The 25,115-nt window shown below is 37.0% G+C and overlaps 1 protein-coding gene across 1 annotated transcript; it reads left to right on the top strand.

Annotated features, from left to right (window-relative positions):
- On the top strand, positions 1 to 25,115 carry LOC107305887 (interleukin-6 receptor subunit beta-like). Its single transcript, XM_085528347.1, has 15 exons — positions 1 to 94; positions 295 to 345; positions 4,013 to 4,124; positions 8,014 to 8,180; positions 9,358 to 9,497; positions 10,236 to 10,371; positions 10,512 to 10,594; positions 12,853 to 13,063; positions 13,913 to 14,071; positions 15,104 to 15,226; positions 15,791 to 15,943; positions 17,577 to 17,720; positions 18,524 to 18,620; positions 20,875 to 20,938; positions 22,343 to 25,115. Exons 1-15 carry the CDS (start codon positions 52 to 54, stop codon positions 22,814 to 22,816), a joined length of 2,157 nt encoding a protein of 718 aa, XP_085384473.1. The 5' UTR covers positions 1 to 51; the 3' UTR covers positions 22,817 to 25,115.

The raw sequence follows: 25,115 nt of genomic DNA, 5'->3' as shown, positions 1-25,115 counted from the left end.
CTATAGATAGTGAGATGTTGATGGTAATCATTATGCTTCTTTTCAGAGAAGATGAAGAACTCTCTGCTTGCAGCTTTCATTTTATTTGCAGCAGGTGAGTTTTCATTTGATGTATGATTTACTACTGTTTATGCATAGTAAAAATTATAAAGTTTACTCAAAGACAAGAATGTATGACTTAAGTAAGTCATTACTGGATTAAAGGCTCTGGATAGGAGAAAATACAATTAGTAATAGATTTTCCTATTTATTTTACAGTTGTCTTGTTAAATGCATTCTTTTTTAATTCCCTAGATTCCTGCAACTGCTTAAGCTGGGATTTTCCATTTTGCAAGCAGCTTCCAGGTGCGTAAACATTTCTCACATGAATACTGCTTAATGACAAAGATGGAGATATTTGCTGATGGAAATCTACCAGCTGAAGTGACTGCATTTGAAATATGGCATAGGGCTTTTAGGTTGGAATTCAGAATGCAGAAGCTGTGAATTTCTGATTGCTTCCAAGACATAGTTCTCCACTGCAGGGCTGAAGGCACAGGGTCTATTTATGTTTCTAATTTCTGGGGGCTTCCCAGTGGCCTCCTCAAAAGATAATAAAATCTGCAGCATTTATATGAACAAGCTTTTATGGTTTAGATTTAATTAATACATTACCATCAGTGGCAAAATGGATCATTCAAATATGTATCAATAGAGTAAGGTGGTTATGCGGAATTTATTGAAGGCAGAAATTACCCTACTTGCTAAGAGCCACAGCAGGGAAGATATATTTTTTAGTACATAGACTGGCTGAGCCATCATAGTAAGACTGTATTTATCTGAAACTAACCATGAATTATTTTCTAAGACTCACTGTTGTCCCATTGAACTAAATTCAAAGTGCTACTAAGAATACCAGACAAATAAGAACAAAAACAATTCTATGCCTCATCTGTCTGCCTGTCTGTTTCTTTGTTTTAAAAAGGAAATTAGATTGTGATATCTTTGGTACAGGGGAAGTTTTCTCTTTGTGTTGTCTTGGTACAGGCCTAAAAATATTGCAAAGTATACAGGAAACAGCAATACACATTCTTTCAGGGAACCAAAAATGAACAGGGTAAAACTGAATGTGCATATGTACACTAAATCTCCCAATTGTAGGACAAGTGAAAACACAGTAATAAGGTATTGTGAGCTGAAGAGTGTAATATAGAACTTCAGTATATGGGCTGGGGCAGCAGGTGTGGGGTAAGCTCATAGACAGTTTCCACACATAAAAACTACTCTGATACTATTTTGCCTTGACTATTGTTAAACTCCCTCATAGAAGAAAACATCTTTTCCAGTAAGACCAAGAGCATGAAGAACAACACAAGCCCCCACTCTTCTTTAAGCAGACATGTCTGCAACAGTGTGGTCACCACTTGGATCTCAGTTAATAGAAATTATGTGAGGAAGAAGTTAACAGAAATTCTGTAGAAGGGTGAAAAGCTTTCCATTAGATTTCACACTCAACAACCTCTCCAGACCTAATATTTCACATGTTTTCAAAAGCAGCATATTACAAACATACTGACATGAATTGTTAAAGCAGTTCCAAAGAGGTTTCTTTTCCAGGTGTTTATTTAAAAGAAAATAAGAATTCCCAAGCCAATGAAAGGGTCAGTTCAGAGTAAAAGAAGGGGAGAATATGAGAGCAACTGCTCTCACATATCAAGCAGTTGCTCCTTTTCCCAGTTCTTAGAGCACCATGTACAGAATGCAAGTGAGCAAGATTTGTTTTGGTGGCTGGGCTAGAAAGCAAAGAATTCCATAACTATTTATATTGCTGTAGAAACAAGCAAGACCTGGTCTCCACCTTTCAAAAGGGAATCTGCATGTACCCATAAATTAATGCATCAAAATTTCAATGGAAATGGACATTTTTTCTGGTAGGAGACAGAGGTGTTGTGAAATTGTGGTCTTAAGTCAGAGCTATACTGACAAACTTTCTCATCTAAATCTGCTGTTAATATAATACAAAGAAATCACTCTGAGTATGGAAAAGAGGAGAACTGATCTTTTATCACATAACTGGAGTGAATTTGATAACTGGACTGTAACACTAATTCCAGAGACACATATTTACTTATTGAATATCAAAATTTCCTGTTTAATACTGATAAACTTATTGGCATCTTATTAAACTTATCATGCACAAGAAAATTAGGATCCTATTCAATATGGGAAAAAAAAAATTACATTGAGTATCCATGCATTTTACTTTTATCAACTTTTCTGAAACAAAAGAAAACATGACCTAATAACAAAAAAACACACCCTCATTTTCTTTCTGCACCTTTTTTCAAAAGTGTGGGTGATACTTTGGCTGATTCTTCTGAACTAGTACTTCAGACAGAAAAACACAAAGCAAAAGGACAGTCAGATTTTATGACTACAGTTTCTGATAAGAGATTTCTGAAATACTGAAGTACATTTAACCCCTACAGACTAATAGATCCTTTAGGAACATCATTAGTGTTTAACTCTGTAGTTAAACAGGCTGAACCACACATATGCTGAATTGTGAAAACAAACAAAACAACAAAAACAACAACAAAATCTTTTACCAAAAATTAATCAAAGTCAATCTGTCTGAAAGTTCATGCTCCTGCTTTCTAACGCAATCTTTACGAGTCTGGTAGCATACAGCAGACTATGTTTCTCTTCTGAACTCCACAAAGTTGGAGATGGACAGTTTTGGACTAAGTCTGGAGTCTGGTCAATATATTCTTGAAAAATAGTCCTATGCTCCACTGGTGTAATGATTTGCAAGAAATTCCCCAGTAAATCTTTCTGGTTGGAAACCGTAGAAATACCACATTTGTACTTAGTGTTGATCATCAAAATGCCAGCCCTCTCTCTGTTTTTCCCCCCACACTTAAAATTAATTGATCAAGAAATAAATTATTGCATGGAATTAATTTCTAAGATGTGAGTGAGGTATACGAGACCCTCAGTTTCTGCCTACACTTCCCAAAATGTCTACTGACTCATGTTTGACAGTCAGTAAGTTACTACTGCCAAAGCTGTTGCCACATGCATTTTGTAATCCTGTCATCAGGCAGGGTTTTCCCCCACACCGGACAGTTGCTCCTTGTTCTGCAAAGTTCTCAAGCCACAGTGACTCCCCAGTGAATGTGCTTTGCTCTGAAGATCTGGAGCAGCCTCCCAAGAAGGTTCATACATGATTTCATACATGTTCCAGCAAGAAGCTGAGTGGTGCCACACAGTTCCTGTTCCCAGTCTGTCACGTTAGTAGAGGCACTGAGGGCACAACAGACGCAGTCTAACAGGGGGAGAAGGTGTGAAACCACAGAAAAGATAGCTGGGAGGCAAAAACCAAAGGTATGCTAGGGTAGAGGTTTCATAGCAATTCTGTCATATGCTGTAGGGGAATTGCCTTACAAGAGCTTTCCTCAAAATCACCCAAATAGATGATAAAAAATTAGAAATGCTTCCTAGCACTCATGAAATTATTTTGTGCCAAGGAATGTAGTAGTGCTTCCTATAGCATGAAGGTACTCCAATCAGACTAGAATAAAAAGAGTTCAAGCTCAAAAGAAGTGCTGGGTCAAGCAGGAAGCAACATTGTCAGTGCTGTGGGAGAGAAGTGCCGATCAAAGGTGTCACAACACTGAAGCTGTAGGAAAGCAAGTGTCTCCACACTGCACTGTTTGGTGCAGAATAGCTCTTAAAGGAAATACAAAACATAGGGAGAATGGTCCTTTTTCTACAGTCACATAGGAAAACTATGTTTTAGTTGGAAACATGACTGCACTAAATGTTTCTACCCCTTCTTTAAATGTTAGTGAGCTGCTTACTTTGAGAATAGATGTGGCATAAGATGTGGCAGCAAATTTTTCCATTTTACGAAAGTACAGCTTGTTTTATTTATTTATTTATTTATTTTCCTATTTATCTTGCCCCTGTTGATGATAATAGTTGTTGCTCTGTGGTATATTTCATATATTTCATATATTTCATCTTACAGATTGGGAAAATGAATTATCCTGTTACAAAGAACTAAGTGAGGACTTAACCTGTACCTGGCTGCCAGCACCCAGTGCTCCAAATTTTATTAATTACACCTTATTCTTAAAATGGTAAGTCTAATAGTCACTTCAGAAAATGAAAAGTTATCACTGCTGTCTGGTCAGTCTTACCTGCCTAAATTGTTTCATACATATTTAATTGCATTGTAGGTTGTTACACAATTTTGATCAAGCCTTTTCTCACACCTCATCTGTTCTTACTGGCATGCTAATAGCTGCACATTTTAAACTGAAGGGAGAGTGACACTGGCAAGCACACTTGGTACTAAGCAGATACTTCTGTTTGCTTTATAATCAATGCAGAAACAGCTGGAATTTGTGCTTGAAGAGATTTACAGAAAAGTTTGAAATAGGTGCATAGAGTCAACAACCATCTATCTAATCTGACGAAGAGTGATGTACCATTCTCTAATTTCATGAGGAGTGCCCAAAAAAACTACTCGGGATTGGATTGAGAGGACCTCAGCTCTAGCAACTGTACTTACCCCTCTCTTCCACAGTTTCATTAAACTCTGAGCAAGCTGCAAACTCCACCTTCTCCCTTAGTTTTAAAGAATAGATAACAGAACAACATGTAACTTAGTAACCATATTTCAGAGAAGTGACACTAGCTCTTCCAACCAGTAACCGTCTTCACTATTCTCTGAAAGCATGGAAATCGTATTAGAACTACCCTTCCTCCACCCAGTAAACACTGTTTCATTCAAGCAAAGATTTCTTCTTTCTGCAGTTTGCTAGTCATTAGTCATCTTTCCAGGCATCAAAAATCTCTGTTTGAAACTTTATTTCCAAAGGCCACCTTAATTAATTGCTTTTATTTTTGTCTATTACTTGTAGCAAATATTCAACACTAATGTGATCTAAGTTTTTTGAGTTATCTTATTGCAGTTCCAGATTAGCAAGTTCAATAGGTGAAATTAAATTGTAGACGTTAATAACAAAATATGTCTATCTTCAGTAGCTCCATTTTTTTTAAAGAGAGCTAAAGCAAAGAACTCAGGTAAAATGTAGATGGGCAGATTAAATCAATATCTGCCCACTGGATTGTTAAAAAATAAAAATAAAAATTGAAGTATGTGCTGCTTCTGTATCTTCATCACAAAAGGGATTTTCCTCACATTTCATCTTTGTATTTGGGATTCGCCATGAGATTAAGGGCATGTTTAGAAACAGAGAACTGACATCAGAAACACAATTTTTACCATGAGACCATATGATGGGGCACACAGTTTATGATACTGTGTGCTGTTGGCAAATTCTGATACTCCCTGATGATTATTTTACCAGAGCACAATGCTCTTTGCATTAAAAAAGAGCTGTAGTTAGAAGCCTCTCCAAAAGCCAAGGAAATGTCTCTGCACTGGGAAATTCCCCAGGGAGATCTGCACACTGCAGAGCAGCACAGCAGCAGCCTCAAGGCTGAGACTGCTCTCCTGGCCACTGTGGCTATTTTCCCACTGGAAGAACAAGTGGATGGCGATAAATCCCAAACCACGCTGAATTTGTTGTCTTGCCTCCTTCATTTTTTCAGGAGCCCTTATTTCTTGGAAGGGGTGAAGCACTTGTGAAATGGCTCTTTTTCTACAGAGACACTGTCAGCTAGAGTATTTGTAATGTAGTTGCTCCTTGTATGTCCAGTCAAAATCAGAGTGTATAATGGGTAAATTGCAGAACTGATGTTATGAACAGAAAAGGCAGTAAAAAAATGGCTGGAGTCAGAACTTGAACCTTCAGCCTGATAATCCTAGAGAAAAATTTTCTTCTCCCTTTTTATTGTTTTAGAAGGAAAATAATAAGCATTTGAAAGAATGTTTTTTCTGCTTGCCTAGAAGATGACATCACTCCATCTGCAAGCAATGTTAGTTTAGCATTGATATTTTCCCTTTTCTTTGCTCTTTACAATTTAATTGTCAGGAAGACAAGGATTAAAGAATAACACTCCCACAGAGAAGTTCAAACCAAGCATTCAACATCATGGTTTGAAATATTAATGGCTGATTCACAACTAGTCTGAAAAAAAAGAAAAAAAGACAAGGGAAGCTTCCAGGAGTTTTGTTCCATTATTAAATATTCTATCATGATCAGCACATTTAATACTTGAAGTATCTAGGTATGCAATTAGTATGCTTATCCATTTATTTTTAAGAATGTTGAATTTGAACAGCTTTAGCCTTGAAAAATCTGTTTTGTATGCATCAGAGAGAAAGCAACAGAGCAGGATGTGGGGGGAAGTCCAAACAGATTTTTTTCTTTACACATTCTTTACATTCACATGTACTCCCAAATGATATGCTATTCAGGACTATGTTTCTGCAGCAGCTGCTAACATGAAGAACATCTTTGCAGAACTTGAGCTTTCACTACAGGTCACAGGAAAAGGCTAAAACCTCAGCTTGCTTCCAGAATGTTGCCTCTTTAAAGATAATTTTGGGACCGCATACACTGATTGCCTCCTGCACTTGCTCTTCTCCCTGCTGTTAACTGCTTTGAGCAGTGGTTCTGGATGATTTCCATATGTCCAGTACAACCTCAGCTATTTTGAGACTCAGTGAATTCTGGAATCCTGTCTGAATTAAATCACAGAATCACAGAATGACCCGGGTTGGAAGGGACCTCAAGGATCATGTAGTTCCAACCCCCCTGCCTAGCAGGGCAGGGGTGCCTGCTAAACCTAAATGGTTTGGGCCTTAGTAAAGTAAACTACCTAAATGGCTCCAGGTACTTCTGGGCAGTCAATACACATTATGTCCACTGGATATTTTAAAATTTATAATAGAGATTTGGCCAGCTGTTGGCTTCATTGACAATCAGGGTCACTCAAAGTATGTTTCCACTACCTAATCTGAAGCATATAGCAATTATGAAAATCATTTCTATGTAAAAGCCTTATTGTGCAGTCACATAAGTTGAAGGCACTTTTAATCTTGCAAATATACTCTGTAGATGGTAGACCTGCCCTACTAACTTTCACCATGACAACTTCAATTGTCACACAAGGCTGTTGAAGGAGAAGAAGGCTTGCAGACTTACTTGAACAAAACTAGTGATATTTTCTGCTGCTGGGGAGTACAGTTAAGCCTGCATAACAAATCATTTGTAAACAAAGTCACAGGGAGATTTTTTGTTTTGGTACACTTCTTGAGTGTTCTTGAAGGTAAGTGAGGATGAAGGGGTACCTGCTTATGCGCCTCCTGCGTAAATATTGCAGTATCTGTAGGTGCACGGGATACAAACTAAAATTAAAATTAGAGGTCCAACTTTTAGTTGGAGACACATGGGAGCATCAGACACCAGCAACCACCAACTCTGGAAGAAAACAATGAAACTTCTTGGACTTTCTGTACTGTACTCATACCTAGATTTACTTAAGAGAAGTCTATACAGCTGAGGAGAGAGGGGTCTTTCAAACATCAGTGTCTTATTTAAACATGAATGCCCTGTTTCTGCAACGCATCATTCATAAAACAGGCATACAACTCATAAAAACAGACATTTTTCATATGTTTGTCATAATTTCAATTCAGTAAAAGGGAGTATTCTGCTACTCAGAAGGAACTCATGTTCCACTGTGGTAGGTGGGAAGTAGACTTTATGCAAGTAATTTCTAATCTAATATTAACTTCTAAAAGCTGCTTGTGTCCCATTTTAGTCCCAAAGAAAACTACACAGAGTTTGTCTTTTATCACACTGTGCCTCATAAATGTAAAGAATTTAGCAGTTCTACAATACACAACACGGATTTGCAAGTTTAAGCTAGCTAGAATTGCTCGGGTACCAGAATGACATTTGCTGTTTCAAGCTGCTCAGTCCTCACCTTCAGACTTCCAAATGATGACTTTGTTTATGAGTACCTGGACAGCTATAAGTTGTACATACAAAAAATGGTGTAGGATAAACCAGCAAAATGTTTGGCTTTCATTCTTATTCCTCTTCTCTGAAGGGAGAGAATCACAAAACTTTTTAGAAGAAATACATCATCACCTTCCATCACAATAGAACGAAAAAATCTCTACATGAACCGTTCTGCATCTATTTGGATAGCAGTGAACTATGCCCATGCCAGCTGTGTGAAAGGAAAGAACATCTCAGTTACACCAAGAAAAGCAGGTATTAATTATATCTTCGTTATTTGTATTACTGCAGTATCCTGCTGAAGCAATGGTAGCATTTTCTGCAAATTATTGTCAAAATGTTAACTTCTGCTATACACTTATCCTTTTCACTGATTCAGCATGCTGCAGTTTGGCTTCCTTGAATGAAATCTTTATTGAAGTCCATGGCAGAAGTTCATCCATTTTCATGGTAACAGGACTTGAAATGATTTGCTGAACTAGAAAATACTGATACCCAAAAAATTATATTGTGACATTTGTGTACCATATTTCATCAGCTTCCTCTGTCTCTGATGGTTTTTGTAACTTCTTGATCATAGAACCATGGAACTATAGAATTCCTCAGGTTGGAAAAGTCCTTAGAGATCACCAAATCCAACCAAAATCTAACCATACTTCCCTAGCTCTAACAACTCTTTACTAAAATAGGAGAGAGTCATAGGTATACAAGGAACAGGCTGATGCAGTAGCATATATTCAAGGAATTTTTTCCACAGACATTAACATTTTGGGAAAACTTTTCAAATTTCAACTATTTTCTAAGACCAGTTAGCTATTACGCAGTATTACAAGGGACACATGAAAAAAATAAATCCTTTGAACTCTACACTGTAGATACCTATTCACTGATTCTCTGCAGCATACAATCACTGAGTTAACTACAAGTTCTGAAATCCTAACCTTCCCAGACTAACAGTGCTTCTCATTGCTGAAAGGCACTATCAGTAAAACCTAAATTATCACTATGACCTCCCTGGGAGATTTTCAGAGGGAAAACTATCCACTTGCATTAAGAATTACATAGCTAAACACAATTGCTGAAATTGGAAGCTATTAAGAAGTTCTGGAAATGTTTCTACAGTTTATGATTAGAGGTATTCTTGACATTTTGATTTTGCTTTTCAGACTTACTGAGCACCTGTTTATAGAAAGGATTTTCCTGCTATCAGAAGAAGAGTTCACAAAAGAATTGAACACACAAAAGAGGAACAGCCCTTATTTGTTGACACTGTAAAGATTTAGTTAATACCTATTTTCAGTTTTTTAAAGCCTCACAGTGTTCAGTATTCTCAGCCAACTCTTCCATTTTTAGTAAAGCACATCCAATTCACGCATAATGTCCAAAGTTTTCCTGCTTCTCTCGTACTGATGACATCTGTTCCCCATTTCAGGGAAGTGTTTGACACCATCTAACATAAAAGCATATCAGATCACAAAGCAATTGGTAATAAAATGGAACTTACCCACAACACTTACAAAATATGAGTTGAGATACAGAGAGGCACTAACAGAAGCCCCTCAATGGACAAGGGTAAGTATTTCCATATGCCTCTATAGAACATGAGGTTTATTATCAGCTCAGTAGTACATAGTACATACAGCTACATGACGGGATGTAAACAGGACATTGTTGTAGCACACAAAAATGTGGACAGCAAGTAAGCACAGCACATGATTTGCTCGCAAATCTCACAGTGGTCTCTTAGTTTGATGCTGACAGATTCTGAACTGTTTGAAAGAGAAAAGTTAGTAGTTTTATGCTGAAAATGAGAAAACCAGTAACACTATGTCATATGGTTCATTAACTTGTCAATAGGACACAACAACCAACAGAGGAAAAGCTGAAAATCCAGAGAGGGTATCAGAAATGGTACAATCCCAAGATCTGATTACACTTTAATTAAAAGACCATATTGCTTTCTGTACTATTATCATAACAGAACAAGTTGCTCTAATATTGTTCTTCAGAATGCCAGTAAAGATCAAAGTCAAATAAGTGATAATTTCTCAGTGCATGTAATGCTGAATCCATTTCCAAGAGGGGGTGAGACTTGCATTACTGCTTACATGTACTGACGGAACATAATTAGTTGAAAAAGGGAGTGTCATCTTTCAAGTATGAAATAAAATTTGCTAATACGTGTAGTGATTCTTCACCAATGATGGAGACTGCTACTTTTGGTCAGAATAATGCTTTTTTGATTGAGAAAACAGTTAATATAAGATTGTCTTATTGCTGCCACACATATTAAAAAACATTTGCTTTTAGGTACCCATAGAAAGCAATGCTGTCAACATCACTGTTTCAAATGCTACATCTTCGTATATCATTCAGCTCAGATGTATAAACAAGGATGGTCTTCACTGTGTTTGCATTTGGAGTAGAGAGATGTTGGTCCCTCACAGTAAGTTAATTTTATGGGAACAAGCATAAGTGAAAAACTCTTCCCCAATTTTATAATGTAGTAGTCAAATACTGTTGAAAATATTAAGGTCAACCCAATTTGTATGAGTGCATGTCTCCATCTTTTCTCATGTTTACCAGAGCTCATGAACAAGCCAAGAATATCATACAGTGCAACTACAGAAATATCACCAGGCAGAAGAAGTCTTCTTCTTAAGTGGGAGGTAATTTTCTCTTTGAGTCTGTGTACACTATGTTATAACCATACCATTAATTCATTACTTTATAGGGGAAAAATAGACTTTCTCACTGTATCAGGACTACAGTGTACAAGAAAAAGGTATTGAATATTGAACTTGTGCTTTATCTGTGCATCTTGTGCATCTGTATGGTGGTAAATCGGGTTCTAGAAATTAGCAAGGGAAAGCCACAATAATGTATAAACTTTTTAAATTTACAGAAACCTTCAAGCTCAAATCGCTGACCAGAATAAAGATTCTTTCCAGTTACTGGTGAACACTGATGCATCTCAGACTAGCTATGAAAATAATTTTCCTTGAAAAAACCTTATAAGCTATATACAAGTGACATATTTTGTGTTAGACACGTTCCTAAGCAGAATTCTTAAGAGAATTAAGAAGTAAAAAGAAAAACAAAAAACTTTATAGAAAAGTATTTTGTAAGACTGCTGATATAAAAAATAAAAATTCAGAAGTGCAAATACTTTATACTGAGAGAGTATACTGAGAAAGTAAATGATTCACTTTATGATAAATTGTACGTGGCAGTTCCAATGTTAAGAGAAGACATTAGTCACTGCTAATGAGCTTTAATTTAAAAATACCTATATTAAATAGAGAATCAAGGTTAGGACCTTCCTTCAGGATTACTCTTCTTCTAAACTAGTATACTAGCATCTGGACAGGGAGCTAGGAGATATGGTTTAGGGGTTTCCTGTAGGTATGGTAAAGGGAGGATGGTTTGACTAGATGACCTTATAGGTCCTTTCCAACCTTGTGATTCTATGATTCTAAGTAAGTATACCTTCAAAGGGGTGAGGGAAAGAGTATATTCAGTAATGACCATGTTAAAGTGAAAGGGAAACAAGAAGTAGGGGGAGAAGTGGGCTCACCTGCCGTACTTGTTTAAGCCAATCTCAAACAAACATTTAAAAAAAAAAATAAAAAAAACAAAAAAAAAAAACAGTTTTAAAATGTCAGAGACTACCTGTAGTTCCTCTGATTTTTTTATTTTATTTTATTTTTTATTTTATTTTATTTTATTTTATTTTATTTTATTTTATTTTATTTTATTTATTTATTTATTATGTTCAATGTGTAAGCTTTACATAGTTTGGACAAAAGGGCATAGAAAAGATGACTTCAGCTCTGAACATCCAACTGGGGAGTACACACTATTTTTATAGAAATAACAGATCTCCTGCAGGGCTGCGCAAGATAGACAGTGCTTCCCCTTCTTAGTCTAAACTCTGTTGGTTTCTTTTCATATGTTGCATATCCTAGGAATAATTTCCCCTGCATACACACCTTTTCCATTTTCAAAGCCTGATTAGAGGACACTATTCCCCAGCAGCTTCATTAGAGCTTCAAACAGTGGGATCAGTTCTTTCTTCAGCATCCTGGGAAAAACTTTTGTTGTTTCTATTTTAAGAGCTCCCAGCCTTAGCAGTATTCTCTCTCAAGACATATGTCTTTGCCTTTTAAGACTACTGGACGTCATCCTCTTCTTTGTTACTCTGAAATTATCCAATTATTTCGTTAAGAAACTCAATCTCCTAGCTTTGTGTTAGCTTTACACTATTAATTGTGTGCCAAGGTGACCAAGAAATAATTACCAGACTTGGTATCAAGTGTTGCAGAATCCCCAGACTTCGATGTTTTTATTTCTATTTCTAACCAAATTGTAGTAATTTCCATTTCTGTGCACTAATTTTCTAATCTCTCATGAAGATTAATACAATAGAATAATGACTGAACCACCACCTAAAAATTTCTATCAATGACTATAGAACATGTTTCAAAGTTGTAGTATAATTACCAGCATTTATCCTCAAAGAGACTAGATGCTTAACAGAGACTAGTAGATGAATACTCCCTGAGGCATAAATTGCAATTAAACACCTCTCATTAACTTTCAAGCTCCTAATTATGACGGATATATGTTCCAGTGAAGTGTAAAGAACATTGCAGCTTCTTCAATGCAGCTATTACTAATTGGATACACATTACTAAGATTCCAATTAAGCAAAAACCTTAATCCTGTGTTTAAATCCTTTCAATTTAAGAATGCTTTTAGTATTAAAAAAAGGGTTTGCTTCACTAATACCTGATAGTCCATTTGAAATAGTATGATATTATCCCCAACATTAAATATGATATTTTGTTTCTATAATTCCATTGCTCTTAATTTTCTATGCAGGACATAATAACATTTATAGAATAATAACCTTTTTTTCTTTTAGGTAATGCAAAGTGAGAATGCCATTGGATACTACATTGATGTTGAAAGAATACCCAATAGTTGCAGGAATTCACCAGATCGCATCATTCTAAAGGACAGAGAAGTTCTTCTGAATATCTCTATGGCTCACCATAGGATTAATATTTCTGCCTATAACAAAGCAGGACAATCTCCACAAACCATCTACACTGTACCAGACTTCTCTGCAGCAGGTACTTACCATTTATTGATTTGACTGGTGGAAAAGTTTTACAAGCAATCTCTAGACTACCTTTTGACAGTCTTTCAGATTGTTATTAACATACTTTTGAATATTCATTAGGCTGATATTTTTTCGTAGTAACAGTATTATATGCTAGAGAGAAGGGACACCATCCAGGGGGACCTGGACAGGCTTGAGAGGTGGGCCCCTGCCAACCTCATTAAGTTCAGCAAAGCCAAGTGCAAGGTCCTGCACCTCCCCTAAGCACAGACTGAGAGAACTGAGGCTCTTCAAGCCTGGAGAAGACATGGCTCCAAGGGGACCTTATAGCTGCCTTCCAGTACCTGAGAGTAAGTTTCAGCCAGAAGGTCTTCTCTAGCTTAATAACCTGTCTTAGAAAACAAAAGAATATTTAAGGCATTTTGCATTTTCTGCAAGAATGTGAAACTCTGTTACACAGCTACAAAATGTAATTAGCCCTATCTCCTCCCCCAGGTAAGAGCGATCTCACAGTTCTGACTATAGCAGTTAATAGCAGTACACAGGAGATTGTTTAGCAGTGTTAGACATCCCCTGCCTGAGGCATGGAACAGCCATTTCCCCTGTTCCAATTTTAAGGAATTAAAGGTCCTGAACAGCAGTTAACACTGGAGGTCCCAGATACTATGGCAAAGTGCTAGTTACTAAATTTCCTTTACTGACATAAAAGAGCAGGCATTACCACATGCAGTCATCCACATGTTAACTACTTAATGAAGAATCTTCAGATGAATTAGAGAAAAAGTGAGAAAAACACTGATAAGGGAAGGGACAGACTGCTTTCCTGTTCATTCATAACTAATGGTATATTTGTTCACAGATTTGCCTGGCCAAATCAAGGTTAAACCTCAGGGAACTAATGTAGTCATCACCTGGATTCCAGAATACAGTCCAAAATGTTTTGTGGTTGACTGGGGCACTCATAAAGAAGACATGCGCATGAAAATTGTAGCTACGGATGCTGGAAATTTCACTTTAGGTAAAAGAAATAGCTACATCTCATGAAGGCAACATTTCACTTGTTATTTTTGGTTGGGGTAGGAAGGATTTTCATCCTGTTTTTAAGAGCAAACCAAGGATCCAGGTAAGTGTACCCTGTCCAACAATGAGAGAATGTCTGCTTTTAAGAAACATCAAAGCAGGGAAAAAGAAGATCTTTTAGAAGGATTCTTCTAATCAGAGCTGGGCAAGAAATGTAGCTAAACTGCAGTTGCTGGCAAGGGGTCTCTCCCTCCCTAAATTTAGGCAGAGCTGTACAGCACTTGCTGGCTAACACAGTGGCATTGGAACAAAAAGAAGTCTTTCTTGTCCCTAATTTCAAATACAAATGCTCTGCTGCAGACTTTCCCCTGGGATATTTTTTATCCCCACAGTTGTTCTTGTCAAAGTGCAAATTCTCAACTGCTGTACCTACCAATCTGGGCATGAGAAGCCACTAGTGGAGATCAGTTTACAGAACAGTCATCCAAAAACTCTGTTAAAACCACATAAGTGATTCTTGTAGATACCATTCAGAACTGTCTTTTAGGTACAGTATAGAACATTTAAGTTCAGGTTTATGTGAATAGAAGCAATGTTTTCCTCAGTCCTCCTGCAATATCTGCATTCTCACATTACATCTAGTTGTTTTGCATGTTTTTAAATATGCTGGCTGGGGGAAATATTGGTCCTTGAACTTAGATGTGTAAACTTATTTTTGTTCACTACTTTTTATACAGCAGGTCAGCTTTTCCAGAAATGGATCGTTGTAATACATGGCATCTTTGATACACAAACCAGAACTACATCTTGTTCTGCGTTTGAAATAGATTCTGTAAAGTACTAAAAGGCAGTGAGAAAGGATTCATATCTTTTATGTTCAGTGTAAAGAACTGTATCTTTATATTGCATTTTGAGGCTCAGGAATATATAGGATCTCTACTGAAAAACTGTAAGGTTGCTGTCCCTCTTCCTCTTCTTTCTCATTCATAACGTTTCAGTAAACTCTGAAATATGTTTGTTTGTTTTCCAGACAATATTAATCCGTATAAGCTGTACAAAATCATGGTGCATGCATCTGATGTGTGTCAGTGTGAAAGTTTCAGAGCACATGAAAAGACTTTTGGAGTGTCCCACTTCTACTCAGTTGAAGGAGGTATTCCTCTTTTTAATATATTTATGTTCCTTATATTTCTTCTCATTTCCTATCTGCAGCAAAACAAACAAAGTCCTACATGTTTCTTTTCCTGGTGACTTAACATGATTCTACAGTTAGCATTGCCTTTGGTCCCAGCAATCATTCACTGGCAATGAATGACCTGACTGCTTTTCCTTACTGACAGGACTATATAAATACACACAACATTACAAAAGAACAGAAAGGAGGCACCTGAGTTGCTACTGCTCCTTGTGGCTCAAATATAACTGTAACTGAAGTCAGATTTTCCAACAGAAATTCAATGATATATAGCAAATTGAAATCAATACAGCTGTGACTGCTGGAGTAAAAGTGTTTGGAATGAGGTTTGCGACAGTGTTCACCTGCTTGGGCATTGCTCAATATCTGGGAGTTTTACTGCATGGAGTTCCTCTTTTGTTCTCCACCCTCTATGCTGTACTTATGACAACTAGAATGAAGCAAAGATCTTCCTGGGTAGCAGCTAGTCACGTATGTCTATAGCACTGATGTTAATGTGGATCTTATTTTCTGAATTTTAAGTTCCTAGGACAGGACCCACTAATATAACAATTCTGAATATCACAAAGCATTCAGCATTTGTGAAGTGGTCTGAAATATCTGCTGAAGATTGTATGGGCTTTCTCCAGGGATACAAAATCAACTACATAGATTCATCAAAGAAGAAGTTTTTAGGTAAGTCTCCATTGCTCAGAGCATAGCAGTAGTTCAGTGTTACAACAGAAAATTTTTCATACACAGCCATTAATTGATTTCAAAGCACTCTACTGATTCAGATTTCCCTGGGAACAGAGTGCTTCCAAAGATCAGCTTCTGGTTAGGGTTTTACTGCTCTTAATGACTTCAAGAAAATTATACATATTCACAGGAACACCTCAGATTAAATATTGATAAGAAAAATTCCCTTGAAACATACAGTTTTAAGACAACAATAGAATTTCCCAGTAACGCTGAAAGGAAGATATATGCTTTCAGTATTTCTGAGGTCTTACAGTTTCAGTCACAATACTTTTATGCTTCATTGCAATTCAGCTAGGTTTGGCTCAGAGCATTTTTTTTTAAACTCTATTGGCTATATTGGTAAATTTTTTCATACTTCTTAGCTGTTTTGAAAGACATGGTTGTTGATTTCATTTTTTAGAAACATTTTCTTTAATTGATAGCATTATTTATTGTTTAACCACAAAAGATAAACCTTTTACACATTGAAATACAGCTCATAGCTATGCAGCTGTGAGCTCAAGCTACTTAAGTTTGGGGGAAAAAAAAACACTACCTTTATCTCTTTTGTGAGACATGCCATAAATAATAATGCATTAATTTTGCACATATTGACTTATAAATACAATTAAGACATATTACGGAAGACAAATAGCACCTAAGAAAGGAAAAACAAGGATTCTATAGCTCTTCCTGGTATATGCATTCAGAAGACTACAAAAAATAACAAAAGCTTGAAGTTTTCAACTCTGTGTCCCCTGAAGTTAGCTGGAGTTTGATGGGGAGTCAGGGGAGTCTGCAGGACTGAACTTAACTTTTTTATTCATCCCTAATGATCACTACAACAGTAACACAACAGCAGATGGCCATATTTTCCAGGTGGGAATAACAATTTTACTGGAGAATCCTAGGGGACCTGCAGGCTACAGCACCATTTCTAAGATCTCAAGTTCTCAATAGCAAACTTGAAAAATAATTTCTGCCAAGTTTAAGGTATTCTACTGCACTGCTGATTGCATTATTCTAACTTGAGGAAAAGTCACCACATCGTCAGAAAAGAGGGACTGAGATCAAAGTTCTAGAAAGCAGATGAAGTTGAATAAATTGATGTTTTTCTGTACAAACCCCAAAATAATAGTACTGATACTGACTGATGTGAATAACTACTCAATACTGTAGTGAGGGTAACGCAAAGGTCTTGTCTTGCAAATATCAGGCATTGCTTATATGCAGTTCAGATGCTTTGCTCTTTCAGTGTCCTTATTTCAACTGTAACAACAAGGGGTTTTCATAAAACCATAGCACAGCATGTCAGGTGTATAGCCTATTAAACACAACCTACTGTACTTATTGCCTAATTATCCTGGTGTGCCAGAATCTCATGCTTTTTTACAACTGAAAGCTAAATGCATGTAAGTGTTTTCAAGAATCTTATACCCCCACCCAAGAAAATCTGCATAGTGTGATTTTCCAGGTGTGGATCAGGTCATAGGAATTTTGCCTTTTTCCTAGTCAGCTACACAGATACAGACTCAAATAATAGAGTTCTTCTCATCACCCCATTCTATAACCACTCTTGTGTTTTCAGCTGGTAGCATCAACTCTTCTACTACAAGTTACCATCTTACTGGACTTAAGGAAAATACCATCTACTATGTACAGATTTCAGGATTCACTAAAGCTGGAGAAGGATCACCATCTTTTTCACAACCTTTCAGTACTCTAAAATACGGTACTGTGGAATCTGTATGCTACTCTGTTGACCAGCAGCAATCTTGGCTTTATACTCCATTGTGCAAAGCATTATTCTACACCCTTTCTCTTTTCCCTGCTTTTCAAGGAATAACAAAGTGCTCATGCACAGGATTTATTATTCAGTTTTTGGCTTACTGATAACAAAGGCAAAATTGTTCATTTGCTACAGATGAACTGCGTATCATGAAACTCTGCCTCTATTTCTTTACCTAACATACAAAGAAGACTTAGCTTGGGCTCCTCATCTTTGTAACATTTTATGATCTTTTCATGTTAGTTATATTAACTGATCTTTATTTATTGCAAACTCTTATCACAGGTTTCAGTAGTAGAAATAATCCACCTTTGACTTATGAAGTTCAGTAGTCTTTTTCTTGGCAAAGTCTTTATCACATAAATCTGGTTTCCAGATAGATACCTCAGCCAAAACATTCTTTTAACAAAAAGGTCACTCTTTCTATTGTGGCTGGCAGTTGATCAAACCTTCTGTTTTCTGATAACTAGAGTCTTTTTTATCTAACATGTTCTAACGTTCACTGGCAAGAATTTGCTTGTTTCAAAGGTGCCTCAATAAGCTAAGGTCAATACCGTTATTTTTATGAAGTTCCATATATTGTATTCTCATGTCTTTTCAACACATTATCAGTTGGACTGAGCAGGAATCCCAAAATATGAGTAAAGTTTGACTTGTGTTTAAAATATATCTGCAGTGGAGACAATAACGCCTCTCTATACTTGACAGCACAAGTCTGATTCAGTCTTTCTGTTGCTCCCCATCAGAAAAAGGAGAATTTGAAGGCTTAATGACTGGCCTTTGTTTCAGCATGATGTTTGCTCTGATTTTTGTACCTATGACATGTATTCTGATGCTTAAGAGGTAAGAAGTGAATATTGACTAATGCTATTAATAACAACTCCCTTTTACTTAACTCTGATTTTCATAGCACTGATAGCACTGTTATTATTTATTATTTATTATTATTATTTTTTTGTCATTAGTTGCAAATCAATTTAAAAGTACAAGGAGAAAAACTTACCCCATACACTTACATAGTGAGAGAATTTACAAACCAGCAATAAGCTTATTTAAATACTTTGTAAAAAATCTATAATCTTTTGCTTTTGATAGAGTTAACTAATGATTACTTTCCATCTCAAATACCCTTGATAAGAGCAAGGATTACTTATCAAAATAGAAAATGGGCTATTGATAAGAAAACAATGGTGTATTTAATCAATTTATTCTTTCATTCCCAACTCATGATCATGTCTTCTCTATGGAAATGCAGAAATTCCACCAGTATGCATACATACAAATGCTGCAACCGATGCATTTTCCTCTGAGCACATGTAGCTGTTACTGTACAATATTACTCACGTATGAAAATAATTAGAAGAAATGAGGAAGAAGAGAGAATAGCAAGGGTGCCCACAAGATATGGATGAGGAAAGCGGTCTTCCCCTCAGATTAATCTGAGGTGCAGTACCAGGGCCATATACTAACAATGAGGAAAAAAATGGCTTGCATAGTAATTGATTCTGATACTCATTTTCTCATAAACTTAGTGGCATACAACCGCTCTGATCACTATTACAATGTCCTGAGATGCCACCTAGCCTTATTTTCCCTTTAGAAAGTACCAGCTTCAGAAGCTGACTGTGAAGCCCTCAAAAGGGACTAACCAGACACAAAATCTATCTTTACAGGGTCAGTGAGATCAGGTAAATCTACAGCTCTAGGCTTCACCTTAATAAAGTACTTAACATCTAATAAAGTCTAGATTTGACTTTAAGACCAGACAACACTGAAGTCAGTGCTGAGGCAAGGTGATGGCCTAGATAACCTCATGCTGTTTCTCACAGCTGTGCTGACATTTTTCATGTGGATATGAGTCATTGCCTGAGGTCCCACAGTGCAGCTCTGACAGCAGCTGCTGGCAGGGAGAAGCTCAAAGGAAACGTGCTGAGAGATGTTCTCCAGCAACCTGGGGTGGCAGGAGTAATAGTGTGTCACCATCATGTCCTGTCCTCCTGGAAAGGAAGGAGAAAAAAGACCCTTACCTCAGCCTGATAAATAGTGAGGGAGTCAGTTGGGCCTGCCCAGTGTCACTGCTTTCTAGAGATGCTCCTTCTCAAGAAGCCCTTGCTTTGTGCCATTCACAGGATGAAAGGCAGCTTCTTCTCCCCAAAGCTGTCAGAAGCAAAGCAGGGAACAGCCTCCAAGGCTGGCATGTACCTGTGGAGGTAACAACCAAGGCAGATCAGACGGCTTAGAGACCAGCTGTCAGTTTTGTGGTTTTGAGCCCCAGGTATAAGAAAGGAGCTGGAAAGAAAGGGCTATGAGAGGGCTAAGGACAAACAGCCACCTGAAACTGATAGGTATGGCACCACTCTGAGCCCTGGATCAGATCTGAGGATCAAGCTTTGAAAGAAACAGTGGATTTTGATTTTGCAGCATTTTAGAATAAATTGTCTCTTCTATGGTAGAAACAACCTAGTGATGGTATGTTTGTGTCAGATAAAACGGTGTGATATTACAGTTTCTTCCAGAAAGGGCTTGAACTCATAGTGTGAGAAAAGAACAGTACCCATGTTGCTCTCCATATTCCAGCTTGCATATCCTAAGGAGACCCTTCTACAGACCAGAACTGTGATCTGTGATTATGAAGAATTTAAAAACAGAAAAATATAGGTGGTTTTTTTTGTGGGGTTTTTTTTTTTTTTTTTTCCCCTTTAAGGAAAACTGAACCTCTATGTAGAAAGGAGAAAATACCCCCTAAAATAGAAGTCTGTGTGATTCTGTGAAGTCATCCTACAAGTCTTCAAAGAATATAGAGATTTTTGTGGTGGAAATGATAATGAATTAGGAATATGTGATGATAAAACTATAGAAAGACACAACATTGCCAGCTACTGTTACAATTAATTTGTCCTCAAATAAAGATACTAACTCAGCATCTGAAGGCAGTCTAACAAGTTTTTAATTGTTGTCATGCTTAATAGTCATTGCAGAATATCTTGTTTTGATGGTCATGAAAATGCCAATAAAATGTATATACAGCAGTTAATTTAAATGGACAGGAAGTGCCAGTTATTTAACCTGTCAATAAACTAAGAATATTTATTTACAGGTTGAAAATATCATGCTGGTCCAGTGTACCAAATCCAAGAAAGAGCAGTGCAATCCAAGAAATGGCAAGTACAATTCCATCGTGTGAAAAAAAAATGTACTCGGAAAATCTTGCCTGCTTATTAGTCACTAGCACTAGCTGTTACTGTTTTCACACTTCATCCTAACATAAATCTCATTTCAGCAGCTGAGTAGCATCAGAAACACACAACTGGGAAGGTTATTGTTTAGGCAGAGACTGTACACATCTTTTAGCTTAATGAAGGTTCACAGACTCCCTTTGAAAACACTGTAGAGCATATTTAAATGACTTGTTGTTAAAAGAACAAGTCTTTCCTCTTGTACATATCAGTTTATCTCCCAAGTCTCAGGCTGCTAACTATTATCGTTTTGGAACATGAACTTGTACTGTTTCCTTTTAAAATCATTTTGATTTTCCTGGCAGACCTGAACAAAGTTTGGCACTTGTCTAGGTTCTCGGGCCAAAACTGCATGCTATAGCAAAGCAGACTTGCGTCTATTTTGGACAATAAGCCTAAATCAAGTGAAATACATATTTCTTGATGTATCCTGATGGACAGAGATACAAATATGTTACTTCTTTGTTTCTAAGATTTAAGCTGATGAGAGGAATTGTATGTCATTGTCAAGTTAAGCTGAAGTCAGAGGTTGGAGAGCTTAAAGTTACATATTCACACAGAAAAAGGCAAGTGCACAACTAAAGATCAGAACAGAAGCTGGAAGATGATAGTATCTACAGCCCAGCACTGTCCAAATCTAAGACAACAGAACCAAATAACTAGCAATGACATTTATGAAGGTACTGATACGCTGTTCATAATCAAAAGGTTAGATGAAGATAAGGGTTTTTTTTCCTCTTTTCGTATAACACAGAAGTCCGAAAATCTGCCTTTCGCTTTTCCTATTTAATAGTAATCAAGCAGTTTGCTCTCCAATAGGAGCTGCAATCTCTCTACACATTAGTGAGACTAGGGAGATGATGAGGGCATGATTTAGTGCCGTGGCTGATGAGGAGAAGACTTTGTGGGCTTCAGTCATAATTTAAGACAGCTGAATTGAGAAGATTAATGTGTGTGTGCAAGGGCTGGCACAGACCATACTTTGGTGCTGTAACTTCTCAGAATACGATAGGTAGGAACAGATCCTTGTCATGCTTTGTCAGATCACATTGGTCCTGGGAGCTGGAAAGATTACAACTGATGCATATTCTTCATACATTAAAATAAGTAAATAAAAATAAAAATAAAAAATAGAAACTTGTGTAGAACTTATTTTAGATTAGTTAGTATAGAGTTAGGGCTGCTGACTTAATAAATGGAATAATGGAAGTGCATTTCATAGAGTCTACCTCCTAACTTTTCTTCTGACATTTACTTCAGTAAATTGACGATTTCCCTTTGCCAAAGTATTATACCAATGTTACAATTTCTTCTTGTCTTTCCTTGCAGAGCAATTGGAAACCCTTTTCAAAATCACTGCTTCAAACCCTGCCAGACAATGATACCACCAGCCTTTATGTCATAGAGAATGAGAGAAAGGCTTGTTTGAAGCCAGAACACTTTACAGATGGCATAGAAGATAGCAAGCATGACATCAGAGAGCCAGAAGAATCTAGCAATAATATAGGTATAAATATAATACACCCTGAAAAAATGGTTACAAGAGAAAAAGATGAGGTAATTTCCATCACAGTACCACTCATGAGCGACTACACCAGCATGGAGTGCAGCCAGAAAGCTCTGATGAGTCTAACAGTGAAGCTGCCTGCAAGAGCTGCTCATCCTCACCTGGAAATGGAACTAAGTAGGAAGCCAGCACAAATCGAGCATCAGGTTTTGTTTGCTCCCCAGGACTACATCAAACAAAGCCAGGTAGTATTTTTGCCATCAGAAACTTTGATGGGACAAGTCAGTTTGAACTAAGGAATCTTAAAACATTCAATTTTCAAAACCTCAGGTACATGAATGGAGGCATTAGAACCATATAAGACAGTTGCAGTGTGACAAGGGCTGTGCTCTAGTTCAGTGAGCATCCTTGCGAAATAAATTTACTGTACAATCAGATTAGATATTTCTCCATGGTCATTCTGCTGGAACTCCTCGTCTTAACATAGGCAAATTTTTCAGAGAACTGTATTAAAACCTTTCTATATGGTACATCTCCTTGTTCATTCCTCAGACCAAGGGCACTCAGACACCCATTTCTAGTCTTCTAGCCTAAAAACAACATTTTCTAGTCATAAGAAGAGCTAGCTAGATGGTGTGACCAGTGTAAGATCGGATTTTCAAGTGTAAAAATAATGTTCTTTAGTAAAAATTCTACAAAAACCACCTACCATGACCAAGAAGCTCTCCAGTTAGTTGAGAGAATGAAACAGTGAGATGCTATGAATTTAGGAATGGAAAATGATGCTCATCCATCTATGGAAAGCACTTAAACTTAGATGAATAGTCCTGTTTAAGGAAAGATGGTAACAAGTATTATTATTACTGAAGTATTACTTGCATTAAGTTAAGGCTATTTCTTCTTATGTTCATCTATACAGCCAGAAATCCAGTTATATTCTTGTGCAAGATGTAGTTGCAGATATTATTTCACCTTGTATGCAATAGCAAAATCTGTGGTACAAAACTAATGAGCTGAATAGCTAGTTCACTTAGTCATAGAGAAGATGCCATTGAAATATATCCGCTAAAAGGGTCTCCTCTGTATGATCTATATGTGACTATGTCACGTACCTCCACAATGCACTGAGTCTGAACTGGTTTTACAGCTTACAGTGGCTTCTCTCTCACCCAAAATCTCCATAGGCATTAATGGTTTGAACTTATTGTAGAAGATTGTTACTGTTTTCCCTATTCTGTGGAGCATTTCATTAAGATTATTGTGTGAAGAAATAAGTTGATCAACTTCTTAGCATTGGATGTTCCCTAGGCCTGGAGGCACATAGGCACAGTGATTCATAGCATGGGATAACATACTGCAAGGTTAGAAGGATGTAGTATTTCTTATTTACAGAGAAATGAATGTAGTATGTGGTGTTTAATACGGACTGTGTATTGAGCAGCAGTGGAAGGTTAAAAAAAAAAAGCATCACAGTATAAGACAATAACAAGAAAGAAGAAAAAAAATGTTGAATGCTGGAGGTAAGTGAATTCTCACAGGCCTGATGTAACAGAGGGTAACATCTGGCTATATGTCACCTTTTAAACGGGTAAGATATGCATACAGCCTAGATAAGGCCTATGGCGAAATAATTGCAGTTGTGCAGTGCAAGATGCCAGAGAAAGAGACATAGGCGCGAAACAAAATTGCTTTCACATTTACATTCCTGAAGATGAGTTCTCAGTTCTCACATTTCTCAGTTTTTCTCACATTTCTAAAGTGTCTCAAAAGCTACGTAACACAGACAAAGAGATTTGTGGATGCCAAGTCATGACACATTACTGAATCAGCTGTGACACCAAAAAGAGTATAGTTACAGTAGTGAGTCAATTAGCACCAGAAAACAGCAAAGTCAGTATGCTGTTTTTTCTGGCAATGAGAGTAAATCATTTTTACTCTTTTCATTTCATTCTTGAAGACTTTAATGTAGTATGAACACAGAGTTACATTTTCCCATGCTTTTTTTACACTTGAGTTGAGATCATAGTACAGTAACTAGACCTCACTCAAAAACATGACAATGTTTTTCATAAATGGGAAATATTGCCACTCAGCCTGAAACAGCAGATTGCAGCAACCACAATACTCCAGATCTTCCCCCCGCCCTCCCCCCCCCTCTGTATTAACTGTCAAGTAGAATAATAAGAACCACAGAATGTCTAAAATTTTGCTAAAAATCAAAGCTTTGTTGGTACTCTGACAGCCTTAGAAGCCACCTTACAGCACAATGGCACGTGCACTTGGACAGAGTCCTCTGTAGGCACAGTACAGGAGAAGCTCATCAACTTGGTTCAACTCCAGCTACTACTACAAAAACTGTGAAGTAACAAACCATTTGATTAAAGCCTTCTAAATACAAGAACATCTCAGATCTTCTGGATGTTTTGCAGGCTCTTAGTTTACTTGTTTTCCTCTTGCTCAATGATTTTTTTTTCCTTAAAGAACTGTGTTTGCACTGTTTGAATTATGATAACTGTGTTTTACTTACTGTATTGGAGATCTCTGTAAGAAAGCAGGTAATAAAATTCAGGACTGTTTGCATCAGTCACTTCTGAA

The sequence above is a fragment of the Coturnix japonica genome, chromosome Z (genome assembly GCF_054131305.1).
Source record: "Coturnix japonica strain WE chromosome Z, WE-NBRP24, whole genome shotgun sequence".
NCBI lineage: Eukaryota > Metazoa > Chordata > Aves > Galliformes > Phasianidae > Coturnix > Coturnix japonica.
The sequence above is the reverse complement of the archived record's forward strand: the minus strand, read 5'-3'. Positions and strand labels throughout refer to the sequence as shown.

Bases quoted from the DNA above. Each gene is read 5' to 3' on its own strand.
- LOC107305887 (XM_085528347.1), top strand. From the start codon at position 52: ATGAAGAACTCTCTGCTTGCAGCTTTCATTTTATTTGCAGCAG. The intron at 346-4,012 runs GTGCGTAAACAT...TTCATCTTACAG, and splicing joins ATTTTGCAAGCAGCTTCCAG to ATTGGGAAAATGAATTATCC. The intron at 14,072-15,103 runs GTAAAAGAAATA...TTTGTTTTCCAG, and splicing joins TGCTGGAAATTTCACTTTAG to ACAATATTAATCCGTATAAG.